The sequence below is a fragment of the Puntigrus tetrazona genome, chromosome 10, assembly GCF_018831695.1.
Source record: "Puntigrus tetrazona isolate hp1 chromosome 10, ASM1883169v1, whole genome shotgun sequence".
Classification (NCBI taxonomy): Eukaryota; Metazoa; Chordata; class Actinopteri; order Cypriniformes; family Cyprinidae; genus Puntigrus; species Puntigrus tetrazona.
In genome coordinates this window covers 804,353-829,171 of record NC_056708.1, presented here as the reverse complement: position 1 = coordinate 829,171, position 24,819 = coordinate 804,353, and the positions used below count along the sequence as shown (strand labels likewise).

The 24,819-nt window shown below is 40.7% G+C and overlaps 1 protein-coding gene across 6 annotated transcripts in view; it reads left to right on the top strand.

The window, feature by feature from the left end:
- arl15b (ADP-ribosylation factor-like 15b) overlaps positions 1-20,120 on the top strand; it is a 33,960-nt gene extending 13,840 nt beyond the window's left edge. For 3 of the 6 annotated variants that reach the window (XM_043250789.1, XM_043250787.1, XM_043250790.1), the window contains 2 exons: positions 3,554-3,762; positions 16,511-18,589. In XM_043250789.1, coding sequence (XP_043106724.1) covers positions 3,554-3,762; positions 16,511-16,702 — 401 coding nt within the window. In that variant the 3' untranslated portion in view covers positions 16,703-18,589. The other 3 variants (XM_043250791.1, XM_043250788.1, XM_043250793.1) reach the window with 2 other exon arrangements.
- Positions 20,121-24,819: the final 4,699 nt, after the last annotated feature.

Here is a 24,819-nt window from a genome sequence, read left to right as displayed (position 1 = left end):
CTTTACTATGTGTCCTTACCGAACAAAAATCTTACCTACCCCATACTTTTGAATATTAGTGTAAGAAGTGCTTTCAGGTCTGTGTACGTAGGAGTAAATGAATCAGTCCAGACAAAGAAATGAGCGTTATGTAATTGAGCCATTAGCGAATATCTGCGGACACATCTGTAACAACATTTCAAGCCATTATTTTTAACGTGTGATCTTTTGAAAAGTAAACTTTGGCAACATATCACCTGACATATCATGACGAATATGAATGTAATTTGACACAGATGTTACATGAGGGCCCGACCAGAAAGGACGCAAACTCATTTCTTTGATGACTAATAGTTTTCTCTTCAAGGTAAATTGAACCCCAGGAAACGCCGGTGCTTGGATGCGGCACGCAAAGGAAATGTTTCAGATGTCACTCGCTCAATGAACCCAGAGCCATCTTGGCCCGCGTTTCCCTTTTCGTATGAGTGATGGGCTGAGGCTTTGAATCTGTCTTTAAAATGAGTGAGTGATGACAGGAATAAGAGGGTGTTGAGGATGCGGGGACCCCGAGGGCAAGAGATGGCTAGATAGGTGAGGAGAAAAAATGGCTGGGATTAAAGAGAGGCGTTTCCATCTAGTCATGAGTATCGAAGCCTATGGGTTCACCAATGGGTTCCTCAGGAATGAAGATACTGAAAGTTTGGATGTGGTTCTGAACTTCAGTCACAAAAATAGTACTAAACAAACTATTTAAGTTGGATGTCAGGATTAAAATAGACGGAAAATTAAATGAAGCCAACTATAAAATAAACCACAATGATTAAGAAAAAAAACAGTATTTAAAACTTTTTAAACGTCAGAGAGAATGTTTTTCACTCAATTCTGTATTTTAGCTAAGCAAGAAAAGGCCTTTCTGGTTTATGAACAATGAAAATTGTGTCATTAATCGCACACCCCCACGTCGTTCCAAACACATAAAAGCTTTGTTCATCTTTGGGAACACAATTAAAGATATTTTGGCTGAAAACGGTCTGACTGCCAAACCATTACACTGTCAAGCTGCGGAGAAGTATGAAAGATGTCGGTGCTTCAACCTGAATGTTGTACTCTTTGTACACACAGAAAATAAATATAACTAATTTAAGTTTTACTCCATTTTACACATTTTACACATACTACATGAAGTAACTTATAACTACATGTCAACTAGCAGTCATTAGTAGTCCACAGCATACTACATACTGACTGTGAAAAGAATATCAACACTCTACCGACTCCAAAACCTACCCTAACACTAAAAGATAGTTTCAGAGTAAAAGAAGAAAAGTCTTTCACACAGAAGAAAGTAAAAGCGAACTCTTATAGGACAGGGAGATCGCCTTGAAATTGATGAAGCTCTGAATTCTCCTTGAAAACCGGTATAATTATGTCCTGTTTTCCTTTTAAGCGCTTTTGAAACCGTTCCTGCAGACCTCCAACGAGTTCAGCTCAGTGTCAGGGGCCTGCGGAGCGCGACCTCTTTTTCCCCAAAAACATCAGTGTAGGGTTACGGCTGGGACATTAACCTTGAACCTGACGCGGAAGGCTCATGTCACACTTTATTGATGGAGGCTGCGCGCCGTCTTGACACGCCGCTCTCCCGCCGCTTCCTCCGCGGCCATCGAGACGGTTCAGCGTTCTCGCCTGTTATTGCTTGGTCTGCCCGTCTGGCCCGTGTTTTGGGTCTGCCTGAGTGATCTCAGGAAGCCGGGAGACGTTCAAAGCGCCGCGCTGTCTGCGTGCGTTTCCCATCAGTGTCACGATGACACCCTGTGCGATCTGACAGACGCAGCCGAGAAGGGAGCCCCATGCGCTCGCGTTTACCATCTCGCGGCGGCCATCTGAAAGCACTTAGCAGGCTCTCTCTCTTTGTTTTCTGGAGCACGGCCATGATGTAATGATTTCTGCGAAAATGTGCTTTAGTTGCATTATCACATGCACCGGCCCGTTGCTGATAAATGCTGTTTTGTTCCGTCACATTGTTTTCATCTTAATGCACGTGTTTATGCGTTCGAAATGAAAGTAAACCGAGGGCCGGGACCTCCCAGCGTTTTGATTGTCCCTTCACAGCCAGTAGATGGAGACTTTGAGTAAAAAAGTGCTCATTTGAGAGCGATGGCATTTCGTTGTGTATTGGAAAAGCCGGGCCGTATAGGAAAGAAATATCAGGCCGAGTGATTATTCGTTAATAGTGCTTGGTAAGACAGATCAAACGCCTGTTAATTAGATGAGTCAGCCTCGGACATGGCCTGTCTGTGAGGATCCCAAATATTTATTGTGAGTCACAAATTGTCTAAACATCTGCAGAAAACATTATTATTTCCTTGGCCGGCGAGTGCTGTTGCTGTCAGGCTTGCATGTCAGCGGTTGGAAAGCTGTTGGCGAATACCGCAATGGATAATACCTAATGAGAACTGGAAGTATTACATTGTACATCATACGCGGCGACGATATCGGGGAGTCGAGCTCTGAAACGCGATCTGATAGGTGGAGTCTGTTCCAAACGTGAACCGAGACCTCTAGAGCAGTTTTAGTGCTGATAATTTGGCGAGGCATGACTAAGAGCTCAATTTGTGGTGTGACAAAGGCTTAGAAGTTTGGAAGTGGAACCATTAAACTCGCGTCCAGTGTGTTTAGCGAGGGGGAAAAAAGGATCGCGCAGCTGCTTAGTGTCAAGCAAACAGCTTATACGTCTTGGCCGGACTTCAAGAGCTTTGAATAAAGCTGTCGATTACTGTCTGGCATTGATTTAAGACGGCACCTTTTCGAATAGCATTCTGTTTATTATTTCATACCTCCGGAGGAAAACGGAGAGACGAAGCTACTTTTTTGTAAGGAGTCCTCGTCGTAGGACGTGATGCGCGCGAGGCATGCTAGTGATTAATGCGACGAATTCCATTCGCGAGACTCACGAGGAACGAGAGGTATAGACAGACCGGCCTCTGTTTTTTCACGGTTAGGGTACAGGCCCCGCAGTGACTCACTTTAACCAAAGCCATGCTGCTCTTGTGTGTCTTGGTGGCCACATTTTTGTACCCCCAAATTGCTGTGCACAAGAGAAACCATATGTTCACTGTAAAAGTGGGCCCATTTGAACTGTGCTGTAGACTGGCCATCAGAAGAAACCATTTTAATATGCTCTCAGGGTCGACTTTAAAGAAACGCTGTTGCGTCGAGCGCTCTTCGTTTGGACACGGCTTTTCCCACAGGCCTCCCCGAGCGAGAGTGCGAGTTGGCATGCGTTCTTGAAGTCATAAAAATACATAATGCAATATCCGCAATGATTTTTGAAAAAGGAGGTCAGGGTCCTCACCAAATGCATTCCAGCAATGATGCTGTGTCGAAACTCGGCGCTGTAGTCCGTTTCCCCGCTCGATTGCCAGAAAGTTTCTCGTTGCGCTTCTTCTTTAGAGCTTCGCTTGTGTCGGACGGGAAAACCAGCTCTTTTCCGGCGGAGGGGTTAATGTGTGTATTAAATGTTATGACTTCCTCGCTGCGATCCTGATGGTGTGAAATCATGTGGTTTGTGTCGCAGGAGCGGATTCAATTAAAAAGTACTGGAGCCGGTACTACCAGGGCTCTCAGGGGGTGGTCTTTGTTTTGGACAGCGCTTCGTCGGAGGAGGACCTGGAGGTGGCGCGTACGGAGCTCCACTCGGCCCTGCAGCATCCGCAGCTCTGCACGCTTCCCTTCCTCATTCTGGCCAACCACCAGGACAAACCTGCTGCCCGCTCTGTGCAAGAGGTAACCCGAAACTCGCTTAACACTTCCCTTCCTCACCCTGGATAACCGCCAGAATAAACCTGCCGCCCGCTCTGTACAAGCCGTAACATTACACTGGCTTAACACTTCCCGTCATCGTACTGGCCAACAACTGGGACGAGCCCTTTGTACTAAAACCAACCTAATACTCGCTTTATACCTCCGATCATCATCGTATAGTGGTCCATTCATGAAATGGAAGTCAGTGGGGACCCAAACATGATATCTGTATACATATCTATATCTGATCGTGTTCGTCACATATGTTCAGCAGGTGGCAGCAAGTCATACAGGTTTGTAATAATATTATGGGAGAGTGAATGATGTCAGAATTTAAGAGGTTTCCTAAATCCAAAGTACCTTTTAAGGCAAACTTTTGTCTACAGCTATTTCCGCTCCTCTGGCTGCTGCAGCTTTAATCAGAATAGAACGAAATTTCCTAAAGCTGTGCATCGATAGCTGTTCTGTTATCGACACGTATACATAAAAATAAAGAAAACAAGAACAAACCATAGTTTCTATCCATTTCTTTAGGTTATACACACTTTAGATAAATTTTGTCACGCTTTCATGAGCACAAAATGTTTAAGGAACTTTTTTTCTTGCTTTTCTCTTCTGCAGAATTTCATCGAAGAATGGTAAATACGACCACGTCTTCAGAACTTTGCTGAGATACAAAAAACGCGCACCAATTATTTATATCACCCCAAAATGAAAATTGTCATCCCATGTCATTTCTAACCTGTATGAAATTTAGAGCACAAATGAGGACATTTTTGATAAAACCTGATACGTAAACTCTTCAAAACATTCATAAAGATGTCTTGTGTGTGTATATATATATATATATAATATATATATATATATATATATATATATATATATATATATATATATATATATATATATATATATATATATATATATAAAAAAATAAATATACGAGTTGGGGATTAATCCAACTGTTCTGAAGAGACATGATCTGTTTATATGATGAACAGATTTAATTTAGGCATTTATTCATGTAAAGATTAATCGGCGAGCATAAACGCACGTTCAGCCACACTTTATTTGATGCACCAGAACAAAACCCATTGATTCTTTCTAGCGGAGGGGCGGTAATCTCTCAGATTTTATGAAAAATATCTTCATTTATGTTCGGAAAGATGAAAAGCTCTGACGACTCGAGGGTGAGTAAATGATGGCAGAATTGTCATTTTGGGGTGAACTCGGCAACACTCGGCCTGTTTCAGAGGATTCGATTGTTGTTTGCAAACACTGACAGGCCGCAAGACATTCTCCCACAGATCTGCAGCACCCAGCTTACCCGCTTTCTCAGGCTTTGCTGACAATAAGTCTTTGTATTGTTGGGAGCCCAAAACACTGGTGGTGTGGGGAAACACTACAGCTGTTGTCCCATCTCATAAGAGTGTATTCATTTTACCGATTGCTCTATTTGAGATTGTTTCAACTTCGTTTCAAAAGCAAGTGGCATCGAAAATTAAGATGAATTGCTGGCCGCTGTTGGTAATAGCAAACAGTTGGAATGTGTGGCATGTCTCTGCTGTCACATTTCTATTTTAATGGTCCCCTTGTCACTTTTATGTTTGGAGGATTGAGTTACTCAGCCTGTGTGTCTTTTCCTGAATGATTTGGTGTCTGTGTGTGTTATTTGGCTGATAGCATGCGTGTTGGTTTGTGTGTCCGTGTGTGAGCGCGCACATCTGCTGCGAGTGGAGAAATCGGTCCGCGGGCTGCAGGGTATCACCCAATGCACAGAGCGCTAATTAACTGGCTGAGAAGTGGTCCTGAGCGAGCAGTAAATATCTGCCTTTGGAGGATAACACATCCCAGTTCACTGATGTGTGTCAAAACGGGGCTTTTCAGTTGGCAGCGACACTCGTGCTCCTTGCTGGAGATACAGCTTGGGTTACACAAGATCGGACCTGACCAGCTTGTTTTCCGTTAAATTGCTCTCAATCGATTTCAAACTGGATCAGATCTCCTGGACCTCCTATGGGCATTTTTTGAAAGAAGAAAAGATCCACAGTGCAGAAAACAGAGAACGGGAACCGGTCAAATATTTTTTGGTCATTATGAGGGATACAGTTGCTGCCAGCATTTGGAAAAAACCAAAAAACAAATGCACTGTTAAATTACGTTATGAAAAACTTTTTGGGTGACAAATCACATCGAGCTGACCTTTGAGGCTTTATATAACACATTTATTTATTTGCGTTTTATTATTTTGACTGTTTACTTGCCACACCGCTGCGTTTTCTGATTAAGTCCACAAGTTTTCAGCCAGCAGCCTCGCTGTTAAATGTAATCTTGAAATACAATCCTCCCTCTATACTACTTCATCTGCACATGCTACTCTGTGGAGACATTTCAGATCGTTTTTCATTTTTGCCAGATATAAATTGCTGAACGTATCAAATGAAGGTCTGCATCGCAATGTGGTTTGCGTGGAAGTGGCCTGTACGCCAGCATCAACCTGTTTTGTTTTATATTTCAGGGTGTGAACGGTGATGGATCATCTGTCTTGCCCTGAATGACCATTTCATAATGCGTTTGATTCCAGTAAACATTTCTGTACTTCTAAGGTTACTAAGTAATCCACCTATGTCAAGAGTTTTCAGATATTTTATTGCCAGGGAGCTCCAAATATCGGAGGAACCCCCTTCCTAAAATATGCGTGCAGCTGTGTATTTTTGAGACATTTTCAAGATGGTGTGTTGTTTGCAGAGATGAATGATTACATTTTATTTCTATTAGTACTCAGTCCTAAAATAAATTTCTACAGACTGATGACAAGACATAAGGTAACTTTAAGTCTTCATAAATTTGAGGCGCTTTGATTGCTTTTTCTGTAAGTTGTCTTTTTCCATTAACACATGAATATTTTGAATTACAGTCAGCTACTGTTATGAGAGGATTTGAGATGATCAAGCATGGTTTTTGTTGGATTATGTTTAAGCAGGAGGACTAACTAGTTGGCCTACAAATCAAATGGTTGGTTATTCAAGTTTATCTGGATTTAAATGTTTAGCTTTAATGAGTTTTATCCATTCGGCAGTAGATACGACTAGTTGACTAATCATTCAGACAACCCAATAACTAGCCAAAATTGTAATTATTTATAGACGTAACTGAACAACATATGTGGTCTCTTTTTGGATTGGAATTGGTCGATTGTAAGTTTTCTGTCTCGCATATGATATGACGCAGGAGAAACGGGAAAAAAGTGAATTTAAAGAGAACAGATTTGTGTTGACTTCTAGATTTATGACTGTGTTTTTCTCTGGTCTTCATGAAGATGAGACAAAAAAGCAAATTTAGGACCTGTTGAGAAGTTTGAGTGTGAGAATAATAAAAGTGATTAAAAATGTGGCAGTAGGGACCTATTGTACCGAAATTGAATAAACCAATGCATGACTGTCTCAACAACCACATGAAAAATAATGTATAATTCTCTCCTTGTTGTGTGCCAAGCTGACCAGAGGCTGCAATTAAGGTTGCTTAAGGGGACAAATGTAACTATACAAAGCATATTTTGATAAATGAGATTTGAAAGGGAGCGAGGACTTTCTTTCCTTGCAGATCTGGAAATCTGTCATCAAATCAGTGCACTGTTGACGGTCCAGAGCCAAATGGATGGAGAAAAGTTTTGACAACATAAAATTGATGAAGATCTAGAAGAGAAAAGCCAGTTAGGCGGTTAGTACCATTCAGTTAGCACGTTAACCGAAGACCAGATCCAAGAAGTGATGTGAGAGACCGGCTCAGTTCAGTCGGTACAGACCTGGAATCTGTGTCCTTCGTGGTCACACAGCAATCTGGGTCCGAACAACAGACCCGTTTGTTGTTTTCCTCGGGGGCTCGGAATTTGCTCAGCCGACATTGGCATGGTTTTCAGCGCTGGGTGCCAAGGCCAGTGTCTGATCAGCAGGAGAAACACCATTCTCCCTCATACCACACACACACACACAAACACACACACTGTCTGGGTGTCTGTCTGGCTTTACACCCCTTCCTCAGTCTCTCGTGTTACTTGCTGTGGGAAAGATTGGTGCTGTTCTTTTTTTGCTCTTTCCCCCTCTCTATCTTCTTTCTCATTTTGATTATGCAAAGATACTGGAGTCTTTGAACCCCATAATTTAGACCGATGGCTCTTGACTGGTTCCGCTTCAGGACTCGGGTTGACGTTGGACATGAAGTGGCAATCCAGAATAGTTTGTGCAAGTATACAAAAAGTCGAATGCATTCATAAATTGTATTAATATTACCAAGTAAATTTCAACACGCTTGTCTTTATACTTTGAGCAGGAACAGACTCTCTCCACTTTAAGAGTTCTGTTTTGCTTGGAACACATTGCAAAGAAAAAGTAACCAACCATGTAAAAGGATGATTTGAAGAGTTAGATTACCCAAAGAATAAAATTGTGTCATTAACTACTCACCTTTATGTTGTTCCAAACCTGTAAGACCTCTTTTCGCAAACACAAATTGAGATGTTTTGTGATGAAATCCGAGAGCTTTCTGATCCTGCATAGACAGCAAGGCTATCGCATTCAACACCAAGAAAGGTAGTTAGGATATCATTAAAATAGTCCAAGTGACATCAGTGGTTCGTGAAGCTACAAGAATACTACAAGAAAACAAAAATAGCAACCTTAAAAACCTGGTGTCACATGGACTATTTTATCACGGTCCTTCCTACCTTTCTTGGCCTTAAATCTGGTGATTGTGTTGCTCTCTATGGAGGGTCAGAAAGCTCTTAATTTGTGTTGTGAAGATGAATGAGGGTGTTTTGGGTTTGGAACGACTTTGATTTTTGCTGAACTTTCTCTTTTGCATCAAAAGCGGGACTAATTACTAATGAAATCAGTTAAGACTTCTCATTAATATTTATGAGCGAAATTTTAAAAGTTTCAAGTGCTTTAGATTTGAAAATGGCAAGGTCCGAAAAAGGAAAAGTATGCACGAATGGAAAATGGGGGGTAGTAAAGAAAACAGGGTTTCTATTTCAAGCCACCTTTATATGTTAAAGTAAATATAAATATGTCATCCTTGTTTCATCCTGTATTTAATATTGTCTGGTTTCTATTCTCATTGTTCTGGAGATCGCATAACCTGTCCATATTGGCTTTTGACTAATCTGACATAATTCAGTTTTGATCACCAGAAAAACTGATTTGGAGCCATGATGCTTTTCTAAACGGTTCTAAAGAAAAAGTTGATTTTGTTTTAAACCAACACTCTAATGTTGATTATTACAGGTGTGTGTGAGTGTACTTTTTACATCTCTTCCTTCGTGCTTAAGAGAACAGCAGTATCTTTGCTATATGGTACCCCTGGAGCTCCAAGGTCCTCAAATGTAAGGGCATGGCAGTTGAAACTCTACCCAGCAGAGTCACAGTCACCGGTGTAATTTACTGCCCTCGTCTCCCCATCTGCTCTTTGGAAGCAGCTCCCCCCATGCGGTAATGGAAGGGGTCAATGTCTTACCTTTAAAAGAACCGCCTCAGTTTTCCCCTGCATGACCCAGACCCCCTCCGTTCTCCCGTGGCTGATCTCACTGGGTTGTGATTTAGAGTAATAATAAAATTACCACGGCTCTGGAAGTAGACAGGGCACCCGTAACATCTGGCTCTAATAAAGTTATGACTGATAGAGATGGATGCACGCAGAACGAACATGAGTGGGAGACACACACAGACCCCCAAGCTCCAGAACTGGACCTGTTTCTGATGACAGATGTCTTCGGGTCCACTATTGCATGCAGGTACCGTTTTACATCGCTTTCCTTGCAGAGAGAGCTGGAAAACAAACGTGCTTGGCTTATCTGCTAAGCTCACGTCCTCGTTGACCCTTTGCTTTTCTCATTTGCGATACTCTCGAAACCCTGCTCGCTTAAGGATATTCTCATTCCTGGATATCGCTCGCTCGCCAAATTCGTTTAGCTATACAATGCAATTGAATCTCATCGTGTTGACCAACACTGAGCAATAAGATGTACAACATACCTTATGGCACTTTATCTAAGTGGTCCTGAGTGGTTTGTTGTGAATCTCTGAAATACATTGGACGAGGAAAATCTTAGAGAAGTCCTCATTGCCATCAGGCGCCATCAATTGAATGTTTTCTTGGGGGAGGAATTTTTCCTCGTCCTGAAAGATGTGTTTGAGATGTGAAGACAAAGGCCATCTTGTGTGCCTGAAGTAGACTGAACTGTCTGGCTGGGTGGACTCTGTATTCTGTCTGGCATTGAAAGAAACATGCTGGCCAGACATTATTGTGTGTCTCGGCTGGCAGCCTGACTCAGGGCATTCTACTGAGAGAGGTCACTGGTGCTGCCACATGGAGCACTTCTGTCTGGTGGCAGCGTCCAGTGTCTGAATACTCAGCAGCCGTTCGCTTGAGGAACATGCGCTCATGGATCCTGGAAAGATGGTGAGGTCGAAGTGTCCAAATTCTTGCAGTCCAACTGTGTGGTTTTTGGACAATGTGATGTATTGAGATTGCAGCACGCAAACCGCAGAACAAGTTGTCATCGAGATCATGGTAAATAATTTACTGTGGTGTACAAAGCATTTCACAGGAAACATCATGTGCTGGAACATCTTACAGTTTCATGATGGCAATTAGTGTTCTTTCCTCTGCTCTTTGAGCAGACGTCTGGCAAATGATGTGTACCGCCTGTATAGAGCAGAATGTCCACATTTCCAGTGAATGCTGATTAGAGCTGTGAAGATAAATCGAAGCAGAAACGATTAATGGATCAAGATTTTCCGAATGCATTGTGATTCCTCTGGATTCGAATCCACGCCTTTTAACAGCAGATGGCGCTGCATGCTTCAGAAACTGCCGTAGTCCGCTTGTTTCTAAATCCTTACACACAGTTGGACTTAAAATAATCGTTCGTAAAATACTAAAAGGTTATGGCGAATTATGGGGTTGTTTAAATTGGGCCATGTATACAATAATCTCGCAATTCTGAGCTGAGGTGAAATTTCACGACTCAGCCGAACGCACAAGTGCTTTTTTTTTTTTAATCAGGATTTGAGTGCGGGAAAAAAAACTAGATTATAGCGCCGTCTGCTGTTAAAATCTAAGTTCAGAATCGTTAACAGAGAAATCGCAATGTATTTGGAAAATGTCTGCATCGATTTTTCATCCCAGCCCTAATGCTGATACCTGACTGAAGGTTTTTTTAATGCAACTCAGCGTTTAGCATTCCTTGTCATATCTCCTCATTAGACTTTTCTTAATCTTTTGCAAGTTGTTTAATTTATCTTCAAACAAAAAGGACCGTCCGGAAAGTATTCGGCCATTTAGCAAGAAAAATATGAGATATGGGATGAAATACATATCACATAGGCTTCAGTATATCTTCACACAGAGATGCGAAGAACATGCAGTATTCATTTTTAAATAGTATTTTTGTGGCTTAATATTCACAGACAGTTTGTATTGCATTTTGATTGATTTATCCAATTTGGCAAATTCTGTGACATTACGCATTATACAGAAAGGTCAATTTTATGACTGGATTTTGTGATCGTGGAAATCTTAGGGCCTTACCTACAGCCCAAATTTGGCACCCTGTGACTTCTGGCTTTTCCCAAAACTTAAATCATCTTTGAAGGAGACTGAGGTACCATTGTCCTATGTACAGTTTTTTGTATTTTGTACATTCTTAAATAAATGTCCCTATTTTTTATGTGACATGGTTTGATATTTTCCATTAACCCTATGAGTACAACAATAGTTTTAAGTCCTGATCCTGGGGACTCAGCACTCTTTATTGATAGCCTCTCTTATTTAACACACCTGATTTAGAGCTTAGCTTGCTAAGAGCATCATGAGCTGACGTTCAGAACTACTCCTTAATGCAAATGACTTTTTTGTTATGTTATTCTGTTCTCTGAGGTCCACTTATAATGTTATCAAGATTATTACTTAAAAAACCCATAATAATTTAGAATAAGCTATTTTCTGTCCTGTTTTTAACCCCCCTCATCAGACCATGTGCCTTTTTTTTTAACATATCCTTGGTACAATAAAGTGAATAAAAGCCCCGGTTCTTACTGACACAATTGGCACATCATTAAAAAATAAAATAAAATTCACTAAATAGGGTGTATTGTTTGGTTTTTGCATAGACCTGCATTTGCAACTGTTCCCATTTACCTACTACATGCACAGATTAGTGGGCGGGGCTAAATAGTTTACTGATTAGTGATTGGCTCTTTAATTCAGAAGGCGGGGTTCCTACAGTAGAGAGGACATACTGAGCATTCCATTTTTCTCCATTCAAAATCATACTAATGACACATTTTGGGTATTCTACAGTCTTTGATAGCAGACTCAATCATTTAAGTCCGGTATAGAACTGTTTTTTCTGACCCGCAGTGGTTTAAGTACGAGCACACACCTAATTTGTTGAAAAGGAGCGCCGGATCGTTCATTTTATAATAGACTATTTTTATTTTGCAGACCAAGTTTGGCCTGCAACATCCAGTCTAATTGAATCACGTCTCTCATGAGCAACAGTTACAATTGGTTATTTTTAACCAATTTGATTTGCAGTCTTGTGAGTCTGAACAGCAACATTTGCGTTTGAGCGTGTCACGCTAGAAGGGTGTGAATGTGTAAAGGAAAGGGAAATAGCATATGGATGACTGTCTGCTGGGGTAGTATCAAGATTTGAATTTTTGTCTATGAATCACCGCTGATACGGCCTGGGGCTCCCGGTTGGGATTATGTTTAGGTAAAGTGTTGTTGAAGATATCCAGGGGGCCAGGTTCAGCTCCTTTTAATATGTTCCTAATGTTCTGGAGCCAGACTCTGTGAGTTATGAGAACTCTGAACTTCACTTCAGTCATCGCCGTAACTCAAACACATGCTTACATAAGAGCCGACCAACACTAGTCATGACGACGGGAAGTTATTGTTTGGGGTTGACAGTCATGGCATCGGAACAGATGGTGCTTTTTCATCTCAGGTGCACGGAGAGATCCAGTGAGTGCAATGCATTTTGTTCTGCACCAGATTTGACAGCCTAAACTCTCTGTCTGTCTCAGCTTTGTCTCGTAGTTCATGTTCTAGATTCACAAAGACGTTTCTGTCAAGAGAGATTGAGCAATACATAACGCACACATGTATACACCTCTAATACATGCACATGTATACCCATATTGCTTGGCCAGCACTTTTTGTTTTGAAACTCGAACACGATTTTGGCTGAAGCTCTTGTTCTGACTCTGAGCTACTTTGTCAGGAATGTTTCTTCACTGAGGAATCCCCAGCGACAGGGCCTTCGTTGCCCTGCATGAAATACTGTTCCATTTATTAATATGAGGAAATCTCTTCAGAAGGGGAGTGCAGCCTCCAGCATGTGAATAGAGGGGGCCCATGGAGCTGCTGTGGTTTGCTGTGGAATGAGCCTGATTTAACACATGAATAACAGAAACTAGAGCTCTGCAAAACAACTGGACAGAGTCTCGGCAGTTGGGGGAGGTTTCTCTATAGCGGCCTGCTTCAACTCCATCTTTGGACCGAAAACTTGCTTGTGTTTTTCTCTTTGCAACTGATGAATATCACAATGCTTGTACGCATTCCTATCTTTAGAAACTCTCTGCGACGTGATCCTCGAAAACGACTCTCCCAATGGTAACACTTGCAAGAAATTAGCACTTCCTTTGGGGACGTTTTCCCTTGCAGGGCTGCAGGTGGGTCTGTGTGTGTGGTTAAGAGTACGAAGTTCAGAGTCTGATGGATATCAGATGGATCTTAGTTTGAGTTTGGGTCACCTGTTAGTGCCTTAGGCGTCTGTGGGCGCGTGTTATTTCTTTGTGGCCGAGTTTCTCGAGTGAAGGTCAGTCCACACGAACGCACAGGGCAAGAGGACAACTGATCGGCGGTTGGCTAGTTTGACCAATAAGCGACTTCGAGGTCCAGCAATGCTGCAGTTAATTAGCTCGATCCCAGCTCCTTTTCATCATGTTGCAAATCCAGATGTGAACCGTCAAGCTTTACGCAAATTGAGTTACTGTAAACCTGCTCTATGACCAGGCGGAAACACTATGAAAGCGCACGGGCCAAGAGGTTTGTTCACGGCCCCTGACCTGGAACCTGTGAGCTCCTGACTTTGTGCAGGGGCATCGGTAGTCAGGTCTCTGACAGAGTGATTTAGTCACGGCTTGTCTCCAGTAAGGGTTTATCCGACTGACCCCGGAAAGGCTTCATATCCAAACATGTCATAAAGAGAGAGAGCTGCAGTAAACCAGGTGTAAAAGCCAATCTGGCTTGGAGAACGTGAAGATTTAGTTGGCGCCATGTGAGCCTTGCACATGTCCTGAGGTTAGCTTCATCTTGTGCTTCACCCAAGGTTTCTCAGTAGGGATGCACGCCTAAATTTGCGTGATCGTGTTTGGCTACTGATATCTGGTTCCTTAGATACATTTAGATATCTGCCTTTTATTTTCAAGTATATTAAATTGTCAACTTATATAATTTATTGTACCATGTTCTGTTTTTCTTTCTGCAAATTATTAAAATTTTCACCTAAACCACGTAGATATTTTCACCAGCTTAGAGTGGCAGAACAATTGCATTTGCTTTTAAACAAATGTCTGCGTTAACAGCACACTAATTAAAATCCCATTCAAAAGAAATTGATTTTTTTCTGGAAAGGCAGAGTTTCTAGCTGTGTTTTGGCCTCCCATACACATGTAAACATTTTAGTCCACTGAAAACCTTGATGTGTGTGAACACGTGAAACACATTTTGTAACCCATCAAGATCACCGTTTGTGCATGGAAACAGTTGTTTATAAAAATGTGCTGGAATTCGTCAGGAAGGATTCTGACCACGATGCTTTGGGGGGTTTTTTGCGGTCGGCTGTCATCGATGACGTTAACAGGTCAGCCTACAGTTGTTTAATCGTGTATCGTGTATGTTTTGATTGTTGAGCTAAATTAGATTGAGATGTAGTACAAAAACCCCATTTTTTCAGCATGCATGCTTTGCAAAATCTTTTATTTCACCATTTTTGTCGTTATAATATGTAGCGCAGCGTGGACTGGTTTTATTGTAAAAGCTAGACGTAAAATGCTTTTTCATTTGCAAATTTCCATACACGCGTGAACGCGGTATAACCGTCGCCCAAAGTCGTTCATTCCGACTCATTCCTTCTGCCTAGTTTTCTTAGCTATTGTGCAATTTGGAGATGATACACATTCTGCTGCATCAGCTGTCGTCAGACATACCAGCACTCTGTACCGATCTGTATCATCTTTTTAAGCACTTTTCCTGAATGTCACTGGCAGACCGTCCTCAACCTCCTGTCTTCTGTGAATGTTACTTTTGCTTTTTCGAGTCTGGATGGGTTTCGCTGTGAAACAATAGACAAATATGGCTTCGCGTTCCAAGATTGTTCTTGCTGTCCGAAGCAGCAGGATTGTGTAATTTTGTAGCAAAGTCCCAGACAGGGAAATCTTAATCAACATTCTTGGCATAATAGGAAAGCTTTGGCTCAAAGGATGTTTTGTTTGATTATTTAATTTATTTTTTCCTCTCATTGCACTCTCACGGGGAAGTAAAAAATTCAGACAACTTTTTTTTGGCCCCTTCCCGCTGGCTGTCAGTTAAGCTCAGCGTTTTCCTAGATGTGACACTGATGCCATATATTTCAGTTTAAATGTGGACTCGCAGGCCAGGCTTGACGAAGAGCTCCCGGTGGGGTGGTCTTTCTCCACAGCGGGGAGGTTTGGGGCTGAGCCAATCAGGTGACGAGACGGGCCGGCTTCCAGAAACACCGCCAAAACCAGAGAAAATATAGTGCATTTCTTTTGTGTCAGGAAGGATGTGAGTGCAGCATTTGAAATGATTTAGCCTCTCAGCCTTCACTTTTCACACCTGTGCTAGTGGCTTTTTCTATATTTATTCTAGTCTCCTTGAAGTCCTCCGAGGTCAGAGGTCAACGATTTGGGTACAAACATAAATTAGGAGCTGGAGGGGAGAAATCACTTTGACAGGGACATTTTTGGATGTTTAGATGCTGCTGTTGTTCATGCGAAGGTCAAGGTTTTTTTGGCATCATGCTAGTTTAACCTATAATGGTAATTCTGTCACTATTTGCTCTTGACATTTTAAACCCGTATGACCTTTTTTTTCTCTGCACACACACAAAAGATATTTTTTATAAATGTTATGTGCGTAAATTGGGCCCAATTTTGTTATCCCTATCAATTCTTCAACCTAAATTTAAGCCATGTGAATTTCGTTACAAGATAAAGCTAAAATATTGTTTACTTTAAAGAGAGATCAGCAAAACTATATTTTGAAAATGTATATATGTGGTAGAGGACACATAACAGGACACAGAAATGGCTCAAAAAGTGTTGAGAATCTAATGCAATAAGAGAATTAAAGGTATAGTTCACCCAAAAATGAAAGTTACCCCTTGATTTATTCACCCTCAAGCCATCCTTCTGTGCAAAGTCTATATGACTTTCTTCTTTCAGAAGAATGCAATCAGAGTTTTATTAAAACAGCTCCTCCAAGCTTTATAATGGCGTTCAATGTAAGAGGAGACTGGTTTTTGTTGGATGTAAACTAAACTTGTTTATTCTCACCGAAGCTTATGCTACGCCATTCTCATGAAGCTCGAGATCACAGTTTATAAGGGCATTTTTTTAACAGTTGCATCGGTTTTCTTCAGAAGGTCTTTATTAACGCTCCCAGCACCCCTCACACCCCTTATGGAGCACTTTGTATGATGGATGGATGCACTTTTTGGGCTTCAAAATCACTGCCAGTGAAGCTCGGAAGAGCCAGGACGTTCTGTAAGAAACTCCTATACAGCTACGATAGCTTGAGGGTGAGTAAATCATGGGGCAATTTTCATTTTTGAGTGAACTATCCCTTTAAGTATTGTTTTGTATCCAGAAGTTTCCAAATGCCTTTTGGGACCACTGTACATCGTACACCTGGCTTTTTAAAGTTTCAATAAGATGGTTGTAGATCTTTCCTGAAGGGCTTCAAGCAAGGAAATAGCTCTTGTTGAAATATTTGTGTTTGTTGCTGTCTAATGTTGCCTTGGAAATTTTGAAAACAGAGCTGCTTATAATCAGAAGAGCCTTCCTCTATCTCATGTAATGCTGTGATCAGTTCTGTAACCCTACTGTCCCTCGAGTCTTTGCGTTCATCATGCCTGCTAATCATAGGACTGCACTTTTTTTTTTTTTTCTCTCGTGTTGCCTCAAGTTTTCCTCCACATCATCTACCCTAGCTAACGCTGATCAGTACAGTGAACACATTCCTGACTCCCTCCCGTTCCTGCCCTGTTGAAAAGGACTGGCGCTAGTATTACAAGTTTGTCCTCATATTCCCCTGGCTAATACATTGGAATTTCTTGGCTGATACCTCATACTTTCTAACTTCAGTAGAATAAAGATCTAGTTGTTTTATTTTGGAACTCGTTTACTGGCTGAATATTTACAGATACAATTTATCCTGCATTATTATTGGTCAATAGGGGAAACTTGTTCCATAATAACAACCCCAGCCAAATGTTCGTTAAAAACTCTTGTTTAAATGTCTGATCTCAGTTTTTTAATGTCGGTTTTCAGTGCAGTGCTAGTACATTAGTTAATTAACCGTAAGTCAGCACAAGCTAGCAATGTTGTCAGTATAGCATTTGTTAGCATGTAAGCTAACAAGTTGCATATTTGATTTGTGTCTTATTTTTAAATGAGGTCAACTCAAGATCACTGAAGACAAGAAATTTGGTATTAAAAATAAGTAATAAGTAGAGCAAATAATTAAGAAATGCTGCATGCAGGGGTGTGCGATATTGACCAAAAAAATTATATCTCAATAGACTGCTGTCTCCTGAGTTTTGTGATAGTCTTCATATTCTGTGTACTGGTTACTGATAGAAATTAATCTTTTCCCTTTTAATCAGTTTTAACTCATTTGTACATTTTATGGGCATTTTTACCTTATAAAGCTTTTAAAGTCCATTATCTTTTGAATACCGATTAAAAATTATTTAAATAAAAAAATATATTCTGAATGTAAATTAGTAGGCGGCAGTAAGTCACTTTAAATATGTGAGTCGTTGTAACTGAATCATTTAAACTGTTGATTCATTCGGAAACAAATCAATCTCGTATTTTTCTGAGACGCAAAATAATGCTGTGGTTGTGTTTGGAATTATTTTTTGTTTGTTGTTTGGCCCGAACTAAAAAAAGAAAGTGAAATTTTTGGTCCTGGTCTGCTTAGTGTTTTTGACAGCAGACCTTAGGATAGCAAACCTAAAGGCATAGTCGTATGCCTGCCGCACACTATGCACATGGTTCAAACAGTGTGTATTTAGTTTTCCTAAAGATGAAATATGCTGGAATCTAATTTAAAGTGCTCCTATTATGGGTTTTGACAGGCCGACATGCATGCAAGGTCAAAAAAACACCTTCTTTGTCTTGTAATATGCTCCCAAACGATCCGTTTAATTTTCCCACAGCCCTTCAGTGATTGGTCGATTTCATTTAAAAAGCGGTGTCTGTGAGCTTTTAACGCTTCGAGAGCGACACCTAGTGGTGAAGAATGAATTAGCATTTTCATTCAGACCAACGCTAAAAGCGGGCGGGGAATATGCTAATGTTTCGTCTCTTTCTTTCGAGAGATCATAACTACACATTTAATACTTTGCAGGATGTTTTCAATCACCGCACACTGCATGAAAGCCCATTTTCACTTTTTTTATGTACCCCCACCGAACTAAGCTTTATTTTTTAATCACGCAGATAAAGAAATACTTTGAGCTGGAACCTCTGGCACGAGGAAAGAGCTGGATTCTGGAGGGCAGCACGGTGGACAACATGGAGGCGGTGAAGGAGAGCTTCGGTCAGCTCATTCATCTGCTGGAGGAGAAGGACCACGAGACGGGCAGGATATGACCTCCCAGCATCCCTCAGACACTACCGAACGCCAATCACCACAGGCCAGCACATCCGGCTCAGCCTGGCCGTCGTGTAAACTACATTGTTACTCTAACTCTGTTACTGTGGTGAAACCAATTGAGCCATGGGAAAAACGGACTACGGTAAATCCTCACGCAAGGATGCATATCTGCAGAAAAGGAGGTACCTCAGCCCTCGAGCGCGATGCCTTCTCTCAAACCACACGTATTAACCCGACACACGATTACCATTCTCAGTTAAATGGTTGTACCTGTCCTTTTTAATACAGACCTAGTTGCACATTGCTACTAAATAGATGATGTAATCATATGCTTGGTCACGTAGGGCAACCGGACGTCACGTAGTCCCTAGTTTAGTCTGTTGTCTTAGCGCAGCGTGCGGGCGATTGCGTGAATGCAGCGTGTTTGCGAGAGTTTGTACTTAAAAGCCTTAAAGTGAGTGCTAATGTATTTTTAAAGCAGACATTTCAGTGTGTTCTCACAAACGTAATTCAAATATTTGTGGCTGTGAAGTGAACAGAAGAGTGATTCCTCAGTCGTGAATAAATAAATATTCTATACTATCTCTAAACCGCATGGAGCCGCACTTGATGTACCGTCGGAGCTTTGGAGTGACTATAAATGCACATTTTTAATTTGGGATCATTGAGGACATTGATGTTTTCAGAACTCGGTCTAGTATTATTTCTCAGCTGATCATATCCAGGATTTTGCCCGTCTGTCTCTTTATCTTGGATGGGTAATGGTTGAAAGATACAACGCCGGTTTGACTTGGTCTTTTCACCAAAGACACTACAACCACATTCAGCCCCTTTTAGATGAACGCAGCCTTTGATTTTTAAAGTTTTTGTTTAGTGCATGATGTATTTACCATGTGCTTGTTTGGATATGGCCCTGAATGTACCGCGCTCTCTCTGCATCATCACACCTCCTCTAGTCTCAGTATGTTGTGGAGGTTCTAGACGAAAGCGAACGCAGGAGCTCAGTCCGGTCGGTGTTAACCAAACCGTTCACGTGCCACACTTCCAAAAGCAAGCGAACACCTTGAATGCATAAGCGCCATCAAACTCGGGCAACATCTTGGGTTTTATTTATATCTACTACAATTTTATACCCTCCAAAACCGATTCAGCTGCCTTTTTGTAATTCAAATATTTGTACATTTGTTACAGATTAGTCTCTGGAAAGACCTGTGCCTGTCTTTGTACTGGAAGATCTAAAGTCTAGGTGGACTTTTAGCCGTTTACCAAGGTGGTGTCAAGTCATTCTCATGTTTGACGGTGTTTATGTGTGTTTATGCATAATCTCCACTGAGCAACATGGAAAATAAAGGCTGAAGAAGGACAAATACGTTGTCTTCGTCATTTACTTACGGGATGATATCATGTTTCACATTTTTGTCTGATAAATACTGAGAACAAATTTGCTCACCCTCGGACCGTAGATGAGTTTGTTTGCTCTGCGGTGAATGGGTGCCGTCGGAACGTCCTGATAAACACATCACAATAATCCACAGCACTCCTGTCCATCAGTTCAAAAGATACCTCTTTGGAAGCAACTCATTCATCGCCAAGACATTTTTAGCTTCTTTTTTTAGTATGATTGCTTGCTTTCTTGTGTCTTGTTTGAATCAGGAAAGAAATACGCACAGATCAACCCCGCTTTATAAAGTTATACGTGAGAGGACAACAGCAGATGGACTTTTTCCAAGAAGGAGGTGTCACTAAGGACTCTTATTCTGACGGCACCCATTCACTGCAGAGCATTCATTGGTGGACAAGTGACGTAGTGATACATTTCTCCAAATCAGATGGCGAAACGAACTCATTTACATCGTTCGTGGCCGGAGGTTGAGAAAATGTTAAGCAAACATCTCTTTCGTGCGAACTACTCGAGTTCTAACTGTTGTTTAGTTTCACTTTCCTTTATGTCTTAATGTCCCCAAATTTATTTATTCAGACTTCGTTCATCTCGCTGACCTCTCCTTTGAGGTTCTCTTAGAGCTCACTACTGACTAAAGCTGGAGGAACGTCAGCGTCTCTGTAGGTCATCAGCACTAGAGTGATTAGTCATAGTGTTTCCCTGTCTATGGATTAGTCATCTACAGTCATTTCCAGCTGTCCTCATAACCCACAAAACTATGGGATGGAGGCAGTTTCTTTTCATTGGTCCCATAAATCAGTCTCTGGAGTTAATATATCCATCTATCCAATAAACATAATGTATCCATGTCCATACGGGAGCTTAACAAAACCAGATCCAGCTAAAATGACACATTTATAGATGCTGGGGATTTTACAAAACAAGAACTGCTTCACAAGGTGAACTAGACCACACTGTTATTCTAAGACTTTAAAGAAACTTTCTTCAAGTTTCAGATGACAGCCGACATCCGAAAATGGGATTGGGCGCCTAAAGCTGAACCTCTCTGTCCTTTCACCTTGACCAGAGGACAAGTTAAGTAAGAAGCAGCGCAGACGCTGCTGATCGGTTAATAACCTGTAAATACAACACTGAAATTGTCTGTGACTTTGCTTTCTGGGGGCAGACAGAAAATGATTCCTCTGATTTTCAGATCTGACTGACGAAACCTGTTCCGACGGCGTGAAATGCAAATGAAGCTGTTGAAAGAATGAACCTCTGAAAAAGCCATCTTTTGGTAATGGGTATTGTGTCTGGAGAAGAGACATTATCTAAAATAACCTGAGACCGTTTGAAATGAGTCACTCACGCTGTACCAGACGAATATTAGTATGCAGACGGATGAACACTTGGGATTAATCTTTCAACTTTAGCCATGTCTGAAGAACTTTATAAAGCTGTCTGCAAGACAAACTTTCAATATTTTCTTCATTTCCCCCAGTGTCAGTCTGACAGCCTTGTGCTAATCTTCTTAAAACGTCTCTCTATCACACCTGTGCAACGGGAGACTTTCACAAACTTTCTCAAATGTAAGTATTATTGGTTTCTTTTGCAGCTCTTAAAGGCCCAGGTTTACTCAGTGAGACACAAAGAAGATATTCTGAGATATAACTCTTTCTGTCCATATGAAAGTCTTTTGAAAGTCGTTGACATGAGGGGGAAGAAAAATAACAGAAAGTTTGTTTTTGGTTGAACTGTCCCTTTAAGACAAGATAAATAGGGGAAAGGAAAACAGAAATATAGATATATATATATATATATATATATATATATATAATATATAATATAATTAAAATACAGAAAAAAACTAATATTTTGAAATATTTTTACCATTTAAAACAATGGCTTAAAATATAATTTATTTCTGTGATGCAAAGCTGGATTTTCATCAGTCATTACTCCAGTCTTCAGTGTCACATCTTTATAAATCATTCTGATATACTGATTTTTTTAAAAAACGGCAATATTTATTTTCAGGATTCTTTGATGAATAAAAACTTATAAAGAACAGCATTTATTAAAAATATATTGCCATCATTTTGCCATCATTTCTTATTATTTTATTATTATTATTAACACATAATCCTAAAGGAATAAAAGTTTTTTGTGAAAATTCTTATGAAATGTCTTATGATTTATTTATACTGATAATAAATATTAAGTATATTAGATTAAATGATTTCTGAAGGATCATATCACACTTAAGATTAGAGTAATGATGCTGAAATACTAAATAAATTAAATTTCACATTTATATATAAACCTATTACTATATATCTATATATATATATATATATATATATATATATATATATATATATATATATATATATATATATATATATAAACCTTCTTTAAAGCAACCAATACTCTTTATTGTGAAAATAAAAATCTGAATTGTGTGAGATAAAAGTGGCAATTGCATATATATATATATATATATATATTTTTTTATTCTTTGGCAGAAACTGGCTTCGTGAAAAAAAGCTAGAAAGAAAAAAGAATGTTTTTGGATTGAAATGTTATAAAATTTAAAATTACGTAAACAAAATTATGTGAAAACCTTCAGAATATAGATAGGACTAAAACTGTAATGTTTTAAAGGCGCCTGACTTTAGTGATAATTCTGAGAAAACAGCTTTTAAAAATAATAAGACCTCATTGAAAGAAAGTAACCGAAGGCTATAATGGATGCAAATGAAATAAACACTTAGAAGTGCGTTTTGGATGTTTTCGTTCTACTGTTCGGACACAGCATGCTACAAAAAGCCAAACAGCCCAAAAAACCTCAAAATTGGGCAAGAAAGAACAACAGAACTGAAGAAGCGGCAGTGAAGTGAGCCGAACGAGGCCACGCTCGCTCAAAGCAAAAGCACATGCGTCCGAAAAGCAGTGAGCCTTTTTGCATGGCTTTTTCCCTTCATGCTCATGAGAAACGTTCACTTCCTATCTCCGCCGTACCTCCACAAACACGTTCCCATGACTGATTATAATGAGTCAGGGCTCCATTAGTGAATGGCATTTTGCATTGTGTTGCAACACGAGGGTCAAACGTAAGGACAAAATGTACATTGAGCGCTTCACAACACGGCCCGTCTGGGGTAACGAGGCATGCACGCTCATTTGGGACGCTTTCTCCATCAGCGAGCGAGAAAACCTCTTCTTAGCGACGTTAGGACTAACAAAGATAGTCTCTAATAGCGGCTCTCTGTGATCTGGTTTCAAAGCCTGGAGTCAGGGTTTAATTGCTGATTGTTTTTAACGGCAGATTCGGTTCCCTCTCTGATTCCACTACGATTCTCAGTCGGCGCATTGAAGTTGGAGGAAGCGTACGCCTCTTTTGATGGCTCTCTGCGTTCCATTTCCTTGTTAAAACTCAAACCAAATTTATACGACCGCTAATAGAGAACATTTCTGAAATGGCAAAAGCAGTCAACAGCACATTAATAAGCGAGGATTTTCCACGAAGGGCCATCAGTCAGTCGCTCTGCAGCGATCTCTGGTTTTAATAACGCTCTGTAAACACCAAAGAGTGTGTAAACCGACATGAAGCTCTGCGTGTCGCGTGCATGAGCCGGAAGAGAAACCTTCATCAGAGGTGGACGAGCCGTTCGATTGCTTCTCTGGTTCTGTTTCAGAGCGTGCTGAACCTCGGCGGACCAGAGGCTGTCTCGCACGTTTCTATTGAACTTCTATGAGAGAGCCAGCGGGGATCCGGCCGACTGGTTGCTAGAGAGACTCAATGAACGGTCAGGAAATGACCCACAGAGCTCAGCTCCCTCCAGACGGCTTCTCTTCAAACATTTTGTTTGCGCCACAGAACGCTTTATGCTTTTTCGACCGCTGTCCTTTTGTACTGGTTTACATACCTAGAGAGAAAAAGAGTGTCCTCGCATGAACTTGGCAGAAAACTAGACCTTTCACGTCAGTAGAGGACTGTCTGTACCAGAAATGTTATTCATCGATTGTTTTTATTATTTAAGCTAATTTGCACAACTACCACTTTACTTTAGGTTCTCTTCGCTAATTGCTTATTAGCCTATTAGAATAGTTTAAAGCGTTACACAGTTGCAGTTAAAGTTTAAACAAGCGCACATCCATCTTTAGACATTTCTATTTGAACCTCCGCTTTGTGTAGATGATAAAGTGGATTTATTTAGCGTTATCGTGTGCATTTTAAGGTTTGAAGCTGATAAATGTCAGCACACCGGATTTTAGGATTCCTGTGACCTTACCAGCAGGATACTCATTAGTTCGTGAGTATATGATTCATTCAATGAATCGCTCGTACGAGTCACTTGCGTGTGATTCAACTACAGGTCGTGTGTTAGCGCTTGCTTGCATCTCGCGAGGATAACTCGATATGAAGGCGTCTTTTAGCAGTTATTTCACGGTATGTCTGCTATGTTCATTACACAAACACATTCAGCAGCGCCATACACAGTTTTATTCAAAGCACAACCTTCATTGAGGACTAAAAATCACTATCAAATTTTCTGTAATGCTCAAAACATGTAGCCTAGCTAGCCTATGGACGTTTTAAATGATTTGTCTCGACGAGCAGTTTGCGATGACCCTGAGCTTCATACCGCTTTGACACCACGTTCAGATAATCAGAGAACGAA